This window comes from Pan troglodytes, chromosome 19 (assembly GCF_028858775.2).
Source record: "Pan troglodytes isolate AG18354 chromosome 19, NHGRI_mPanTro3-v2.0_pri, whole genome shotgun sequence".
In the NCBI taxonomy this organism is placed as follows: domain Eukaryota; kingdom Metazoa; phylum Chordata; class Mammalia; order Primates; family Hominidae; genus Pan; species Pan troglodytes.
In genome coordinates this window covers 36,270,039-36,287,859 of record NC_072417.2, presented here as the reverse complement: position 1 = coordinate 36,287,859, position 17,821 = coordinate 36,270,039, and the positions used below count along the sequence as shown (strand labels likewise).

Sequence of the window (17,821 nt, the reverse complement as noted above, 5' to 3'; positions counted from 1 at the left end):
GGGTGACGCAGGCAGATCACTTGAGGCCAGGAGTTCAAGACCAGCCTGGCCAACATAGAGAAAACCTGTCTTTACTAAAAATATAAAAATTAACCAGGCAGGATAGCATGCACCTGTAGTCCCACCTACTTGGGAGGCTGAGACAGGAGAATAGCTTGAACCCGGGACGTGGAGGCTGCAGAGATCATGAGATCTTGGCTGCATGAGCTAAGATCATGCCACTGCACTCCAGCCAGGAAGACAGAGTAAGACTCTGTCTCAAAAAAAAAAAAAAAAAAAAAAAGAACTGGATATGGCAGCACATATCTGTAATCCCAGCTACTAGGTAGGTTGAGGTAGGAGGATCACTGGAGCCCAGGAGTTCAAATCCAGCCTGGGTAACATAGCAAGACTCCATCTCTTAAAAAATTAATTAAATTAATAAAATAAAAAGAACTTTATTTTTTCTTTAAAGGAGGCTGCCTGTGACAGTCTTCTTGTTTCTGTTCATGATAGCAACATTCTAATATCAGAGGCTTAGTATACAACACATCATTTTAATTTAAGTCCTCTCAGTCCTGATCAGACTTTGAATCATGTTGGTCCTTCCTTCATATTGTTGGATCAGTTTCTTTTTCCCTGTTTTTACTGTCAACAGTACTATTTTAGATCCTTATCAGGTCATACCTAGACTCTACAGTGCCTTTTCGGTAGCCCTGAATCCTTCTTATATCTTGTATACATCACTGTCTTTGGTCATATCACCCCTTTCTTTAAGGGAAAATAAAACTGGTTGAACAATTCCCTAATACATACAACAATGATTCAGAAATGTTTGTGTACATAAACATCAGATGAGAAGATTGTTTAAAAATTATAAAAGCAGGACATGGTGGCTCACACCTGTAATCTCAGCACTTTGGGAGGCTGAGGTGGGAGGATTACTTGAGCCACAGAAATTCGAGACCAGCCTGGGCAGCATGGCAAAATCCTGTCTCTACAAAAAATACAAAAAAACAAAAACAAAAAACTAGCCGGGCATGGTGGCGCTTATCTGTAGTCCCAGCTACTCAGGAGGCTGAGGTGGGAGGATCACCTGAGCCTGGGGAGGTCCAGGCTACAGTGAGCTGTGACCGTGCCACTGCAGTCCAGCCTGAGTTAAGGGGGAAAAAAAAAAAAAGATAAAAATTTCCAGGCCCCACTACATAGATCCATATTTAGTAGGTCCAGGTTGGGACCAGGAAACTGCATTTTTATCAAGCACCACAGTTGATTCTGACGCCAGTAGTCCACAGAACATATGCTGAGAAATGGTGAGCCCCTAGTAGAAAACCTAAGCCCTTTGGTTGGGCAGTTATGGTCTCTCCACAATTTGACTATTCTGTATTTTCCCAGCTTTATCTCTCAAAACTTCTCTACCTGAATCCTCCATTCTGGCTAGACTAGCTGTCTCTTCAACACATCTAGTTACCTGTTTCTTTTCCTTTTTGCCTTTCTCCATAAGGCCTGCCCAGTCCTCTTGCTGAGTCTGCATTCCTCCTTACCTGATTCAGCCACTGTATCTTCTATGTAGCTTTCACTGACTGCCTAGTTTGTGTTAATCTCTCTCTCTCTCTCTCCTTTGTCTTAATAACAGTATTTTCTCTGCATTTCCTTTGATAAGTGATTACTTTCTACCTCATATCTTCTATCTTGAAATATTTGTGTTGTTTTAAAATCATTTGACTTGTCATATTTTTATCTTATTTTCTCCCAACAAGATTAAAAACTCTGAGGTGAAGTTTTTTATTGATACATGATAATTTGTACATATTAATGGAGTATGTGTGATTTTTTTGGGTTTTTTTGTTTTTGTTTTTGTTGGAATCTCGCTCTATCGCCCAGGCTGGAGTGCAGTGGTGCAATCTCAGCTCACTGCAAACTCCCCTCCCAGGTTCAAGCAATTCTCCTGCCTCAGCCTCCCAAGTAGCTGGGGCTACAGGCACGTACCACCACGCCCAGCTAATTTTTGTATTTTTAGTAGAGACAGGGTTTCACCCTGTTGGCCAGGCTAGTCTTGACCTCCTGACCTCAGGTGATCTGCCCGTCTTGGCCTCCCAAAGTGCTGGGATTGCAGGTGTGAGCCACCATGCCCTGCCTGTATGTGTGATATTTTGATACATGCATATAACGTGTAATGATTAAATCAGGGTGATTAGGATATCCATTGCCTCAAAGAAAAGAAATTGTTTCGTCTAGCTGTTTTGAAATATACAATGTTATTATTAACTAGTCACCTTACTATGAATAGTAGAACTTGTTCCTTCTATCTAATTATAACAATACATATATTATTTATTTTATTATTATTTTTTAAGACAGTCTGACTGTTGCCCAGGCTGAAGTGCAGTGGTACAATCTCAGCTCGCTGCGGCCTCTGCCTCCCAGGTCCAAGTGATTCTCGTGCCTCAGCCTCCCAAGTAGCTGGGATTACAGACATGTACCACCATGCCTGGCTGATTTTTGTATTTTTAGTAGAGACAGCGTTTTGCCATGTTGGCCAGGCTGGTCTCGAACTCCTGGCCTTATGTAACCCACCTGCCTCAGCCTCCCAGAGTGCTGGGAATACAGGCGTGAGCCACTGGGCCCAGCCCTGATTATATTTTTATATCCATTAACCAACCTCTGAGGTAAAGATTTATTTTAACTTACTTAGTAGTATTATCACCAGAATCATCACATACGGAAAACTTTGGGCCTAAGTTAATATAGATTGTTTTGATTTGAAACTTTGGTACCGTTACTTCAGGGCTTTTTCATGGTCCTCACTGTGGCTGCTCCCATTTATTAGTATTCTTTTGGTTTTAAGCAACATATGACCTAATATGGCTTAATCAAAAAATGGTATTTATTGGCTTATATAACTGAGCAGTCCTGGGATAAATTTGACCCCAGGAGAGGCTTTATCTCATACACAAATGATATGGCCAGGGTTCCAGTTTGTCTATTTCTCAGCTCCTTCTCTTCAGTCTTTTGGGAGGCTCTTCTTTTATATCCCAAAATATGAGCTAGCAACTCCTAGGGCTACGTATTCCCTTGTTTATAAACACCAGGAAAGAAATATCTCAAATCCCAACAATTTAAGCTAAACTACCTGAACTGGGCCTCTTTGGCCCTGGTTGTCCTGGTTTGAATAATGTGTTCATTGCTGAATCAGTCTGTGATCAAGGTGGGATAAATGGATTGGCTAAAACCATCTCACTCCAGAGCTCCAGATGGGTCATTCCTACCAGACTATTCGCCTAAGGAGTTTGGTGGGCCCTGCAGGCAACCAACTAATTCCCACTGTTTTCTCCCTTTCTTGACTCATGGGCAAATTTTTTATTGTTGTCGTGGCTCAAAATTTTTGAATTGGAGATTTGTCTCTTCTCTTAGCCTTATTTCTCAGTGTCCAAAAAACAACTGATTTAAAAAATGAATCCAGACTTTGAAGAATTGTTTTATATTATTCTCTCTAGAAAATGAATCATAAAATAAAATTGATTAGTGGCATCTGTATATTTATTTTAAACACTGCTAATAATCTTTGTCTTTTTTGTCATTTTCCTTAGGTTCAAAACTGGTCAAATCAATGGTGATTTGCTGATATACCATGTCTTACTGACTTTAAAGCCATATTATGCAAAGCCATATGAAATTGTAGTGGACCTTACCCATACGGGGCCTAGCAATCGCTTTAAAACAGACTTTCTCTCTAAGTGGTTTGTTGTTTTTCCTGGCTTTGCTTACGACAACGTCTCCGCAGTCTATATCTATAACTGTAACTCCTGGGTCAGGGAGTACACCAAGTATCATGAGCGGCTGCTGACTGGCCTCAAAGGTAGCAAGAGGCTTGTTTTCATAGACTGTCCTGGGAAACTGGCTGAGCACATAGAGCATGAACAACAGAAACTACCTGCTGCCACCTTGGCTTTAGAAGAGGACCTGAAGGTATTCCACAATGCTCTCAAGCTAGCTCACAAAGACACCAAAGTTTCTATTAAAGTAAGTTCCAGTCTGTGTTTTGCAAACGATTCATTGCTTTTCTTGACTAACTAGACTATATCCTGGCCTCCCTAGGTGTCCTACCCCTATAGTGGTGTATAAAATGTCACGTAAGGCTGTCGCGGTGGCTCACGCCTGTAATCCAAGCACTTGGGATGTCAAGGTGGGCAGATCACGTGAGGTCAGGAGTTCAAGACCAGCCTGGCCAACACAGTGAAACCCCGTCTCTACTAAAAATACAAACATTAGCCGGGCATGGTGGTGGGCACCTGTAATCTCAGCTACTTGGAGGCTGGGGCAGGAGAATCGCTTGAACCCGGGAGGTGGAGGTTGCAGTGAGCCGAGATTGCGCCACTGCACTCCAGCCTGGGCAACAGAGGGACGCTCTGTCTCAAAAAATAAAAGGTTATGTAAATCTAGATGTAGGAAGACCAACATTTGTGTCATCGTGGAGGTCCTGTGGAGGATATGAGACGTATACATTTTATTCTAGCTTAGGCTGGAAGTAGAAGAGTGTTTTGGAGAGGGCAATTTGTTATGTCATTCAAATTGTAGGAATGTGTGGAGAGTAGAAATTACCTAATGAGAGTTCTGATTATTACATGCTTTTTTCAGAGTGAGGAACATGAACCTTCAGGATAAAATCAGTACTTTTCTATAAGATTGTTTGTTTTGTTTGGTTTTTTGATATGGAGTCTCACTCTGTTGCCTAGGCTGGAGTGCAGTGGCGTGATCTCAGAGTGCAGTGGCATGATCTTGGCTCACTGCAAGCTCTGCCTCCCAGGTTCAAGGGATTGTCCTGCCTCAGCCTCCCCAGTAGCTGGGATTATAGGCGCCCACCGCCACGGCAGGCTAGTTTTTGTAGGTTTAGTAGAGACAAGGTTGTTGGCCAGGCTGATCACGAACTCCTGACCTCAAGTGATCTGCCCACCTCGGCCTCCCAAAGTGCTGGGATTACAGGGATGAGCCACTGCACCCGGCCTTCTATAAGATTCTTGACCTTTTTAAAAAGGAAAATTAAAAAAATGTTAAATGTTTTTTGTTTCTTTTGAGAACATTTATCATAATAATTACTGAACCATTTGAATATACAATGGTGGGAACTCTTCCTTAAATGGCATAGTGTTTTGTTTGGTTGGTTGGTTTCTGGAGCCTTTTAGAATTTTATGTAAAAGAGTTTAATTATTCTCCACTTCACCCCGTCACCACCACTTTCCAGGTTGGTTCTACTGCTGTCCAAGTAACCTCAGCAGAGCGAACAAAAGTCCTAGGGCAATCAGTCTTTCTAAATGACATTTATTATGCTTCGGAAATTGAAGAAATCTGCCTAGTAGATGAGAACCAGTTCACCTTAACCATTGCAAACCAGGGCACGCCGCTCACCTTCATGCACCAGGAGTGTGAAGCCATTGTCCAGTCTATCATTCATATCCGGACCCGCTGGGAACTGTCACAGCCCGACTCTATCCCCCAACACACCAAGATTCGGCCAAAAGATGTCCCTGGGACACTGCTCAATATCGCATTACTTAATTTAGGCAGTTCTGACCCGAGTTTACGGTAGGTTTTTTAAAAATTCACTTCAGTTTGATTTGGGGTTTGTTGCTTTTAAAATGAGACCATTTAATGAATTTTGAAACAGCCTCTACCTTAATATTGTAAATTGGAAGGTATGCAATGTTGGTTAACCACTGTGACCTCATCAAGTTGTGGGGTATTCACATGAACTGTGGAATTCCAAACAGGGTGATTCACACTAAACCAATATATGTCCTTTCTCCATCATGTAAAACAACACGACATAGCAGATTTTTTTTTTCCAAAGTATCCTAAATTAAGTTTTTCTTCCTCTAAGTCCTCTAATTTTTTTCCATTTTCAGAAGTATATCACTATTTAGTTTAAAAGTCAAGTCAGATTATTGTTTTACAAAAGAAGGCCTAATGTTCAATAACTTGGTAACATTATTGCATACTTTCCACCTACATCACTCTTAACAAAATTCTCAAAATAAATCTTAAGACAAATAAGTCATCTGAGCAGAGTGTAATTGGTTCCATTTAGGCTTAATAATTTGAATATGCATGTGGAAAGAGCATGGCTGTGGAGTGAGTAGATGTGGTTTGAACAGATGTGCCACTTTCTAGCTATGTACTTTGAGCAAGATACTGAAGTTTTCAGATATCTAGTTTCCTTATTTATGAAATAAAGGTAATTGCCTTCCTTATATACCCACAAAAGCTTAAAAAATAGTATGTGTAGTAGTATAGTATAGCAAACTAGCAAATAGTTTATACTTAGTAAGTAGTATTTTCTTATCTTTTCCCTCCCTGCCAGCATCTCCTTGCACCCTTTCTCCCTTTTCTCCCCTCTCCTTACCAAGTTAGGATAATTCTTTGTCTCAAGTACCCTGAGACTTTGAAGATTTTTCAGATGTAAATTCTTAACTTCTGAAAATTTTCCCTGAGGATAACATAGCCCAGGTTTTATAGTGGGCCTTTTAGGATTCCAAATTCTCCTTTACTTAAAGGGAAAAAGAAGAAAATCAAGATATGTTTACTTGGATGGGCTTCAGAAATTGTACATAAGATTTTGTGTATGCTTTGCTTCCTTTATCTCATAGGTGTCTGTGACACCTATCCTGGGTTGAGGAAGTCCAATTCTTTATAAGTGTTGAAATACACAGGATAAAAGTTTTGTCAAAATTGTATAACTTAGAATTCCTTGGAATTAGTAAAAGATACAAGCTGAGCACTGGCACTGTAGTCCCAGCTACTCGGGAGGCTGAGGCGGGAGGACAGCTTGAGCTCAGGAGTTCAAGGCTGCAGTGTGCTATAATCATGTCTGTGAATAGCCAATGCACACCAGCCTGGGGAACATAGTGAGACTCTGACTAAAAGTTTTTTAAAAAAGAAAAAAGATATGTAAACAGAAATAATAACACTAATTTTCACATTTTAGGAAAATGGAGCTATAAGCCTGCCTTTAATTTCTAATTCAAAGATCTTCATTGAAAAATACAACCTTTTAACAATTATTAGCCTGGGTAAACCTGTATTCTTCTCTAGTGACCTAAAGCAATCTCTGACAGCTTCTGCTTTTTGCTGAAGCATGTCATCCCAGAGAAAAAGCCTTTAGGCAGACTTAAATTCCAGTGGCTTTTTTTCCCTATATGGTTGTTGCATCAATATAGTAGCATGATAAACATTCAGAGGTAGGGAAAACCTGACAGTTACTGAACAAACTATTTCCTTTACTGGACAGGGGAGAAAATTAAAATTTTTAAACTGAGTCTGAGTCTTTTAGGCTGTCTCCTAAATTGCTTAAATATATTTTCAGACATTTGTAAGTGATGTTTGGTCTCAATGAAACCTGGATATTATAGTTTTTTTTCCATATTGGTGGTTATATATGATGTAATGAGGTCATAGAGGGAAAAATGGGAGGACTTAATTATAAGTTAATTTTGTTTTTAACCTTCAGTTTGTAGGGTAACTTTTAGGACACCCAGAAAGAAGTTCAGCAGATCCTGATTAAAGATTTTCACATTCTAATTTGATGAAGGGAAGGGCCATCTGATATCTGTCCTTATGATCCCCATTATAACTGGATCTAGTGGGAAAGAGAACCAGAATTTGAGTTTTGGCTTTGCTAAAAATGTATGGTGTGCCTTATTCTGACTTAATTTCTATTGATCCACATTAGGACCATAAGTCCTCTCATATTTTATGTCTCAGTGAGATGTATTTTAGGAAAGCCTATACCCCGCCCCTCTGTCATAGGAGCCTCACAGTGCTCTTATGGTTATATCAAGTGTGTCCCTTTTTATAAAATCCCTAAATGATTAAGGGGTATTTTGGTTTTACTGTAGAATTGTAACATCTTATTTCTAACTGATCATAAAATTTAAAAATAGTTGATCATACTTTGTAACAGAATCACAAATTGTATGTTATGAAAAAATTTTGGAACTATAAGGAAAAATACGTTTTAAAACAACTTCATTTGTGTTTTCTCCTAGGTCAGCTGCCTATAATCTTCTGTGTGCCTTAACTTGTACCTTTAATTTAAAAATCGAGGGCCAGTTACTAGAGACATCAGGTTTATGTATCCCTGCCAACAACACCCTCTTTATTGTCTCTATTAGTAAGACACTGGCAGCCAATGAGCCACACCTCACGTTAGAATTTTTGGAAGAGTGTATTTCTGGATTTAGCAAATCTAGTAAGTAATGATAATTTTCTTTAATACTAACAATTATTCTAAGAGAATTCAAAGAAAACCCTTTCATTTCAGAATTTTCCAGTGAAGACTTTCACTTACATTTTTACTTTTTTTCCTCTTCTGATTTTATATCTGTGGTATCCTGTAACTGAAGGAACTCTGAAGGAACTTTTTGGTAGGCCACATTGAGAAATCCACCAAAATTCTGATAATAAAAGCAAAGCGGCAAGAGTTTGGTACTTTACACACCACTTACAAAGTATTTTCTTCACTGTTGCAGTTTAATTAGCTTCAGCATTTCTCTTCATAGCAGAAAAGTCCACATAAGTATCCATGTTGCCTCCTTAATTTTAGAGAACTAGTCATTTTCTCTTTTCTTTAGGTTGACTTTGAACAATGAATTTATTGTAAATGTACAGTTCACGGAGAGCACAGTGGCACATAATACAGGGCCCAGAGTCAGTTCTGACTTTGTTTTAACTAAGTCTCATAAATTTAATATCCACTCTTTATATTTGTCCATCTTTATATCCTATAGTTTTATAAATGTTGATCTTCTCCCAGCATATTTCCTGACCTTTTCTTCCCTTCCCTTTCCCTGTAATATATAAAACTTTTTTTTCTGCATTCAAACACATTTCTTGACTTTTATGTATTAGATAATTAAAAGCTTCAGCAATTCACTAAGACTGTTTGTCAGGTAAGAGATGTAGGACTGTAACCCTAACAAAAAAATGTGTAGGACTGACAAAACAAGAAAAGTATAAACTTTATTCATAAATATTAATATGAGAGAAGATTTGAGTGAATGTAAAGGCATATTGTGTTCCTGCATGAACAGTTCTTCCCAGATTATTACAAATTTAATGTAATTTCATCAAAATAACCATGGGATTTGAGGATTGAGAATGGAGATAGAACTTAAATGATTCTAAATTCTACATAAAAGTGCAATAATAGCTAAGAAAATATTGAAAGGAAAGAGACTTGAGACTTAATAGTACAGATGTCTGAACACTTTATAGCAGTACAATAATTAAAACATACGTGTGCAAGAATCAGCCATCAGATCAGTTTAAGAGAAACAGAATGATAAAGAAGCATCGCAAACTGATGAGGGAGAGATTAAGTCATTTAATAAATGAGGCTGGGAAATGACTTAAATTAGGTCTTCGTCTTCACCATACACCATAAGATACCAAGTATGTTCTGCCTGTATTTAAGAGTTGAGTAGGGCTGTGTGTGGTGGCTCTTGCCTGTAATCCCAGCACTTTGGGAGGTTGAGGCAAGAGGATTGTGGCAGGAGGATTGCTTGAGCCCCAGAGGTCAGGGCTATAGTGAGCTATCATCGTACCACTGCACTCCAGCCTGGATGATAGAGTGAGACCCTTCTCTATTTAAAAAAAAAAAAAAAAAGTTGTATATAAAAGCTTGGAACCATTTTAAAAAGAAGAGGAACAAGTGAATATTTAATTGCTTTCTAGATGAGTAAGGACATATGAAGTAAAAAAGTGATAGGATGAAACAAAGGAAATAGCGAACAGATTTGACTACATAAAACTTCAAAACATAGCTACTCAAAAATAAACACAAGTGAAGATAATTAACTAGGAAATACACTTGGAGCAAATATGAGAAATGATTAATATCCTTAATCGGCCAGACGCGGTGGCTCACGCCTGTAATCCCAGCACTTTGGGAGGCTGAGGTGGGTGGATCACAAGGTAAGGAGTTCGAGACCAGCCTGGCCAATATGGTGAAATCCCCTCTCTACTAAAAATACAAAAATTAGCCGGGCTTGGTGGTGCATGCCTGTAGTCCCAGCTACTCAGGAGGCTGAGGCAGGAGAATTGCTTGAACCCAGGAGGCGGAGGTTGCAGTGAGCCGAGATCACTCCACTGCACTCCAGCCTGGGCAACAGAGGGAGACTCTGTCTCAAAATAAATAAATGAATGAATAAATGAATGAATGAATCAATCCTTAATCATGAAGGGTGCTGACCGATTAATAAAAAGTGGATTAACAGTAACATACAGATCATGTTTTTAAAAAAGAATATTTGTACAAAAAAAGAAAAAAGCCAGGCACCATGGCACATGCCTGTAATCCCACCTGCTCAGGAGGATCGCTAAGCCCAGGAGTTTGAGACCAGCCTGGACAACATAGTGAGGCCCCCATCTCAAAAAGAATATTTATATTTTAAGAAATTCACTAATAAAAGCCAATTGAAAGAATAGTGAGATAATCAGTTATCAGCTTGGCAAAGATTTTTTTTTTAAGATCCATTCCTGGTGGTCTGTGGAATTGTGAGTAGAGGCAATTTTTCTAGAAAGGCATTTGGAAGTGGATAACAAGACCTTAAGACTATTCATACCTTTTGGCCTCATAATTCTGCTTTTTAGCATTTATCCTAAAGAATTAATGTTAAAATGTTTATTATAGCATTATTTTTATGTAGATTTTTAAATTGAGGTATATCTTGTCATCAGTAAAGTGCAGGATCTTAAGTCAACAGCTTGATGAACTTCTACATGCAAATACATCATGAAAGTATCTCCAGATCTAGACATAGAACATTTCTAGCATCCAGAGGGATATTCTCAGTACCCTCCCTTCACCAAGAGTAAACACTATTATGACCTCTATTGCACAGATTTATTTTGCCTACTTGAGAACTTCATATGACATTATTTATAATAGCAAAAAAATGAACAGGCCAAAAGTCAAAGAATAAGGAACTGATTAAATTATTGGTTCTCCATCTGATGGAATAATATGAAGCCATTGAAAAATGGCTTTGTTACAGAATTTCAGTTTGGAAGATGAAAAGGTTCTAGAGATGGATGGTGGTGATGGCTGCACAATGATTTGAATGTACTCAATGCCACTGAACTGTGCCCTTCAAAATGGGTAAAGCCACGGAACTGTACATTTAAAAATAGTTAAAATGGTAAATTTTGTGTTGTGTATATTTTACCACAATTTTAAAAACTCTTTGAGACTTTAGGTAAAGTGTATAGATAAATTTTTGTACAATTTTTGTCTTATAAATGTGAAGCTTTTTCAAGTAAGTTTAAAAGAAGTTTGCAGAATTTGTAATGTTGAATAAATAATCTCAGTATAGGCCAGGGGTGGTGGCTCACGCCTGTAATCCCAGCACTTTGGGAGGCCGAGGCAGGCAGATCACGAGGTCAGGAGATCGAGACCATCCTGGCTAACACAGTGAAACCCCGTCTCTACTCAAAATATGAAAAAAAATTTGCTGGGCGTGGTGGTGGGCGCCTGTAGTCCCAGCTACTCGGGAGGCTGAGGCAGGAGAATGGTGTGAACCCGGGAGGCGGAACTTGCAGTGAGCCGAGATCGCTCCTCTGCACTCCAGCCTGGGCGACAGAGGAGACTCCATCTCAAAAATAAATAAATAAATAATCTCAGTATAATCACTGAAAAAAATATTCAGAGCCTACTGCATGTATAGCATAATCCCAGTTTTTGCGGGGGAGTGGGAGTGGGTTATACCTGTGTACACACACATAAATGTACATTAACTCTACATAAATTTGAAAGCCTGAGGAGAGATGAGATGATACACCAATGTTAATACAGTTTTCATTTTGTGGTGATGCTTTCCTTTTACCAAACTTTCTATGATTACCACATTTCCTTTTATAATGAGAATAAAACAACTTTTTAACAAGAAAGGACTAAAATGGAGGAAAATAAGACAAAACTTTTCAAAAATTGGCTTACTGGCTTTTAAAATTACTTTCTTCAAGGACTGTTCTTTCTTCGCCTCTACAAAAATATATTTGCCAAGTGTCTTTTCTCCAGGCCTGATTCTAGGTAATAGTCTTTACCTTTTACCATTTTTTCCCCGAATTCTTTATGTTAAATAATTGTTGATGTGAGATTTTCATTGACCATCACATGCTAATAGTGTATTTTTTTCCAGGTATTGAATTGAAACACCTTTGTTTGGAATACATGACTCCATGGCTGTCAAATCTAGTTCGTTTTTGCAAGCATAATGATGATGCCAAACGACAAAGAGTTACTGCTATTCTTGACAAGCTGATAACAATGACCATCAATGAAAAACAGATGTACCCATCTATTCAAGCAAAAATATGGGGAAGCCTTGGGCAGGTATTGAGTTTGCTCAAATATTTATCTAGTATCTCCTTTGTGCACATATTTGGTGCCACATTGGGCAAAGCACTGCGCTAGACACTAGGGATAGAGTTGTAAAAAACACAATTTCCTCCTTCAGAAAGCATGTAGACACTCACCCAGCTCTTCATCTGGTTCAAAATTGTAAATGTCTAGTGCATGTCTCAGAGCCAGAGAAAAGCTAGTTATTTGCACAGTCTCCTTCAAGGCATAATTATATATATATATATATATATATAATTATATAGGATTATATGTAGGATTATATTTATATATATTATATATATAATCCTACATATAATCCTATATAATTATTTATATATAAAATTATGCCTTGAAGGAGACTGTGCAAATAACTAGATTTTATATATATATTATATAGAACTGTAGAAATCTGGTGACATTTCTAGTGCTTTATTCTAGTTCTCTACATTCCAAAGGTGTCAGTAGATGTTTCTTCTTATTGATGCTATTTGGGACATCTGCTTTCATTTATAGTTCTACATAAGAATGCCAATATTAAAATAGGATATAATGTAAATTTTATTTTTATCTGACAAGAATTAGGCATATCATTTCTTCAAAGTAATCATTTAAGGAAATAATGCCCTCACTCAAACACTGCTGCTCCTCCTCCAAATAATTAGAAATAACCTTGGAGCCAGTGTTGCAGCCCTAGAAAACATCCTGGTACTTAATGTCATTTCCTATATTTTATTTTTTTTTCAGACTGAGTCTCGCTCTGTCACCCAGGCTGGAGTGCAGTGGTACAGTCTCGGCTCATTGCAACCTCTGCCTCCCAGGCTCAAGTGACCCTTCCATCTCAGCCTCCCAAGTAGCTGGGCCTACAGGTGCACACCAACACACCTGGCTAATTTTTGTAATTTTTTTTTTTTTTTTTTTTTTAGAGATAGGGTTTTGCCATGTTGCCCAGGCTGGTCTTGAACTCCTGGCCTCAAGCAATCCGCCCGCCTCAGCCTCCCCAAGTGCTGGGATTACAAGCGTGAGCCACTGCACCCAGCTCTGTATTTTCAAATTACTATTTTATATTGATGCTACATTACTGTCTTAGAAAAGCATAGAGATACTTTGCAAGTGACTGAAGATAGTATTGATAGAGATTTAAAATTTTTGAATACCAATCTCTTAATCTCTGAAGGAGTCAAATGAATATACTCATCCTTTCCTGGATATTTTATAATAAATTGTATTTACTGACAGGCCTGTAAATAAAATCTAGTATTTTTGAGGCCTCAGGTAAAATAGAATTTTCATATTGATTAGGCTGTTCCAATGAATATTTTTTAATTAAAAATTAAATTGGTAGAGTGATTAAAAACATGTTATTTTCCTTCTTCAACTAGATTACAGATCTGCTTGATGTTGTACTAGACAGTTTCATCAAAACCAGTGCAACAGGTGGCTTGGGATCAATAAAAGCTGAGGTGATGGCAGATACTGCTGTAGCTTTGGCTTCTGGAAATGTGAAATTGGTTTCAAGCAAGGTAATCACTTTTCTTTTGCCTTCTGTACTATAGCATATCTGTTTTATCATCAGGAGGTTTTTTGTTTTGTAATTACTTTTAAATTAAACTGAACTTTTTTGTGCTAAAACTTTGAGTCCCATGTTTTTTTTTTTTTTAAAAAAAAAATCCTGCTTCTTTACAGGTTATTGGAAGGATGTGCAAAATAATTGACAAGACATGCTTATCTCCAACTCCTACTTTAGAACAACATCTTATGTGGGATGATATTGCTATTTTAGCACGCTACATGCTGATGCTGTCCTTCAACAATTCCCTTGATGTGGCAGCTCATCTTCCCTACCTCTTCCACGTTGTTACTTTCTTAGTAGCCACAGGTCCGCTCTCCCTTAGAGCTTCCACACATGGACTGGTCATTAATATCATTCACTCTCTGTGTACTTGTTCACAGCTTCATTTTAGTGGTAAGTTCTAGGAAAGGAATTTGTGTTTACCAGTTCCTTTCTCCATTCTACTTCACCTGATCAATATAGATTATCTTATTTATGTTTGTGCCCTAACACCAAGTTGCTAATTTAAGCCTCCAGTAATGACATGAAATATTACCAAGAAGAAAATAAATTACTTCCATTCCATATCAAGCTATAGTAAAGATTTTCTATGCATACTTGTCATGTAGAGTTATCCCATAAGCGGAATACTCAGTGCCAGTTGACCATGTTCAGTTACCAGCACTAATTTGTAGATAAATGAAGCAAGGAGCATTAATACAATGTATCTAGAGGTTTGATTTAGGGAACATGATTATGTAATTTTTATATGGTATTCAAATTTTCTAAATTCAAAATGAAACATGGAACTTTAGAAATTAAAAAGTAATGTTTTCTGTCTTTACTTGTTCCTTTATTCTCTTACAGAAGAGACCAAGCAAGTTTTGAGACTCAGTCTGACAGAGTTCTCATTACCCAAATTTTACTTGCTGTTTGGCATTAGCAAAGTCAAGTCAGCTGCTGTCATTGCCTTCCGTTCCAGTTACCGGGACAGGTCATTCTCTCCTGGCTCCTATGAGAGAGAGACTTTTGCTTTGACATCCTTGGAAACAGTCACAGAAGCTTTGTTGGAGATCATGGAGGTATAGAAGCCAAAATGATAAGAAACTAAGTTAAAATCTTTTTTTAAAAATATGTTAATACTATATAGAAGAAATATTGGTTTATTGTGCTATTTTGTACTTAATGCTTAAATAAAAACACTTGCATGGACTGTGTTATTGGTAACAGGTCACTTAATGACATCACAATAAACATTATTTAAACAGTTCTAAAAACATTTATGTACAATATGTATTCAGAGTATCCCCTTTTTTAGGCATGCATGAGAGATATTCCAACGTGCAAGTGGCTGGACCAGTGGACAGAACTAGCTCAAAGGTATGTCCTAAATTAAATATAAGTTGTAAAAATATGCATATTGTTGAAAATACAGCTATTACTGTATGATCAATGTTATAATTTATTATTTAGTATATATAAACACAAAGGTTTTTATAAGTTCTGTGGATCTTTTAATTGCAGATTTGCATTCCAATATAATCCATCCCTGCAACCAAGAGCTCTTGTTGTCTTTGGGTGTATTAGCAAACGAGTGTCTCATGGGCAGATAAAGCAGATAATCCGTATTCTTAGCAAGGTACCTGTTCCGCCCTCAATTCTCCCAAATATTTATGGTTCTCAAGTTGTAAAGCATATCTTTCATTTTTCTAAAAGACGTTTAAATTTGAGGTCAATGAAATATCTTATATGTTACTTATTAAGCCTTTAAAATGTATTTTGATTATTTATTGTAATTCTTTGAAGAAGTCTTCTCTAAAGAAGCTGTCTTTATATGTAAACTCTGATTACTTCATTAAGGAAGATGTCTTTAAAATAAAATATGTTGCCTCTTTTGCTAAGCAGGTACACTTAGTATTTTACCAGTTTTCAAAGCATTTAATTATATGGTAAGACTATAGCCTTGTATAAAATTATTTAATTTGTAATTACTATAATAATGTCTGACTCTTATAATGTAGAAATGTCAAAAAATAAGAAAACAAATGTACATTAAGCTAGCTACCAAGATCACCATAGCATGAGAAATCATTCTAGCATTTATTAAATAAGTAAATGTTCCTGAATTCATTCCGAGATTCAGTTTAGGAGTTAATGTTTTATTTCAATGAAAGTAAAATAAAAAATTCTGTTTTCCTAAAAGGCACTTGAGAGTTGCTTAAAAGGACCTGACACTTACAACAGTCAAGTTCTGATAGAAGCTACAGTAATAGCACTAACCAAATTACAGCCACTTCTTAATAAGGTAATTACTGTATAGAAAATGAGCGCATTCATTTTGGGTATCAGTGTTGAATGTTACTTTCTTTCAAAGAGTTTAGAAAATAAGATGAATTGAGAATAAGTTATAAAGAAAAAACTATAGTTAAAGTAGAACCTCTTAAAGTTTAGTTGTTTGAAGTAGTCATATTAGAAGAAGAGTAAGTATGGATAGTATGTTCTCAAGCGCTTCTAAGTTTTTGGTCTCATCAGTGCTAAAGGAAAGATAGGTATATATTCTTAATTATTGTATCTTATAACTATTAATTATCTGCTATTGCCAAGTACTGTTTTAGGCGCTAGAGATAGAGTACTAACAAAGCCCATAAAACTTACTGCCTTCATGGAGCTTACTTTCTGGAGTGGGTGTGGAGGTTGGGGAGTGAATGGATAATGAAGTAAATAAAATACGTAGTATGTTAGTGATTATTACTATGGAGAAATTAAAGCTGGGAGAAGTATACTTGATCGTCATAAGAGTTTGGGTGCCAAATGAAGATTATATTTAAAAGGAGTAAAATGAAGTGGCCACTGTTTTAGGATGGTCTGACCTTATCCCATTTTTATATTTAAGATATCTGGAAATCATGTTTTTGTATTAATAAAATGAAAAAGATTCGATAATGGCATGGTATTACCATCCAGTTCTAAAGTGGTTTAATTCTGTGATTTGAGTACAAAGGTATGCCAGACTTGGGAGAGATAACAGAGAAATAATACCTGTTATATTCCTGGTTTGTCTACAAGCATCCTAATTTTATATTATACAAAATGGTTCTCTGGTCCCCATCTTCTAAGTGAAAATGAGCTCAGAAGGGCTAAATAACTTGCCCAAAGTCACATACCTAATAAAAGAACCATGATTCTAATGCGATACTATTTGACTCTAAAGTCCATGTATTTTCCCTAATATCATAGTGCTAAATAAAGATTGCCAGTAATAAATACTTTTAATTCAGAGCAGCAAGAGATTACCATACTGGTTAAGAGTGACAAGAAGTTGAAAAGACAGTTTAAAATAAAGTTAAAGGGAAACATAGGAGTTAATGTAGGTAGAGAGAAAGGGAGAGAGCTGCACAAGAATGCCAGGACAATGGAGGGAAGGTGGGTAGAACATTCTAGTTGTAATGGAGAAGCTTTTCAAAGGAATCGAGAGAGGGAAAGTTGTGAGGACTGGATAGACCTCATCTCACATTCAGCATTGTTCAAAAGAGTTTGGAAATGTACAGTTTTTAAGCAGACAAGTCATACGATGAAAGCAGGACTTAGCTCCTGGTGGTAGTGTACACAGTGGATTGGAGTAGGGAGAAACTGAAGTAAAAAGAATCCACCTTTATAATAAAGAAGGTTGGCATGTGGTAATGTCATTAGCAATAAGAAAGAAATGACAAAAGATACAAAAGAGACTACTCTAGAAGAATCAACAAACCTTGGTGACTGGATTTAGAAATCAAAGAACAGGGAGAAGTCAAAGGAGGTGCTAAGTAACGTTCTCAGTCCAGCTAACAGTGTCTTTAGTTATACATATGGAAAAGTGAAGAGCTTACTCATATCTTTATCTTCCCCAAAAGAGAAAA

At 37.2% G+C, this 17,821-nt stretch overlaps 1 protein-coding gene across 7 annotated transcripts in view; it reads left to right on the top strand.

Moving 5' to 3' along the window:
- Positions 1–17,821, top strand: part of NF1 (neurofibromin 1) — a 283,489-nt gene that overhangs the window by 227,094 nt on the left and 38,574 nt on the right. For all 7 annotated transcript variants that reach the window (XM_009432439.5, XM_511395.8, XM_001174734.7 and 4 more), the window contains 10 exons: positions 3,570–4,002; positions 5,222–5,562; positions 8,022–8,224; positions 12,174–12,367; positions 13,756–13,896; positions 14,060–14,339; positions 14,793–15,007; positions 15,244–15,305; positions 15,450–15,564; positions 16,129–16,230. In XM_009432439.5, the coding sequence (XP_009430714.2) occupies positions 3,570–4,002; positions 5,222–5,562; positions 8,022–8,224; positions 12,174–12,367; positions 13,756–13,896; positions 14,060–14,339; positions 14,793–15,007; positions 15,244–15,305; positions 15,450–15,564; positions 16,129–16,230 (2,086 nt within the window). The remainder of the gene's footprint in view (positions 1–3,569; positions 4,003–5,221; positions 5,563–8,021; positions 8,225–12,173; positions 12,368–13,755; positions 13,897–14,059; positions 14,340–14,792; positions 15,008–15,243; positions 15,306–15,449; positions 15,565–16,128; positions 16,231–17,821) is intronic.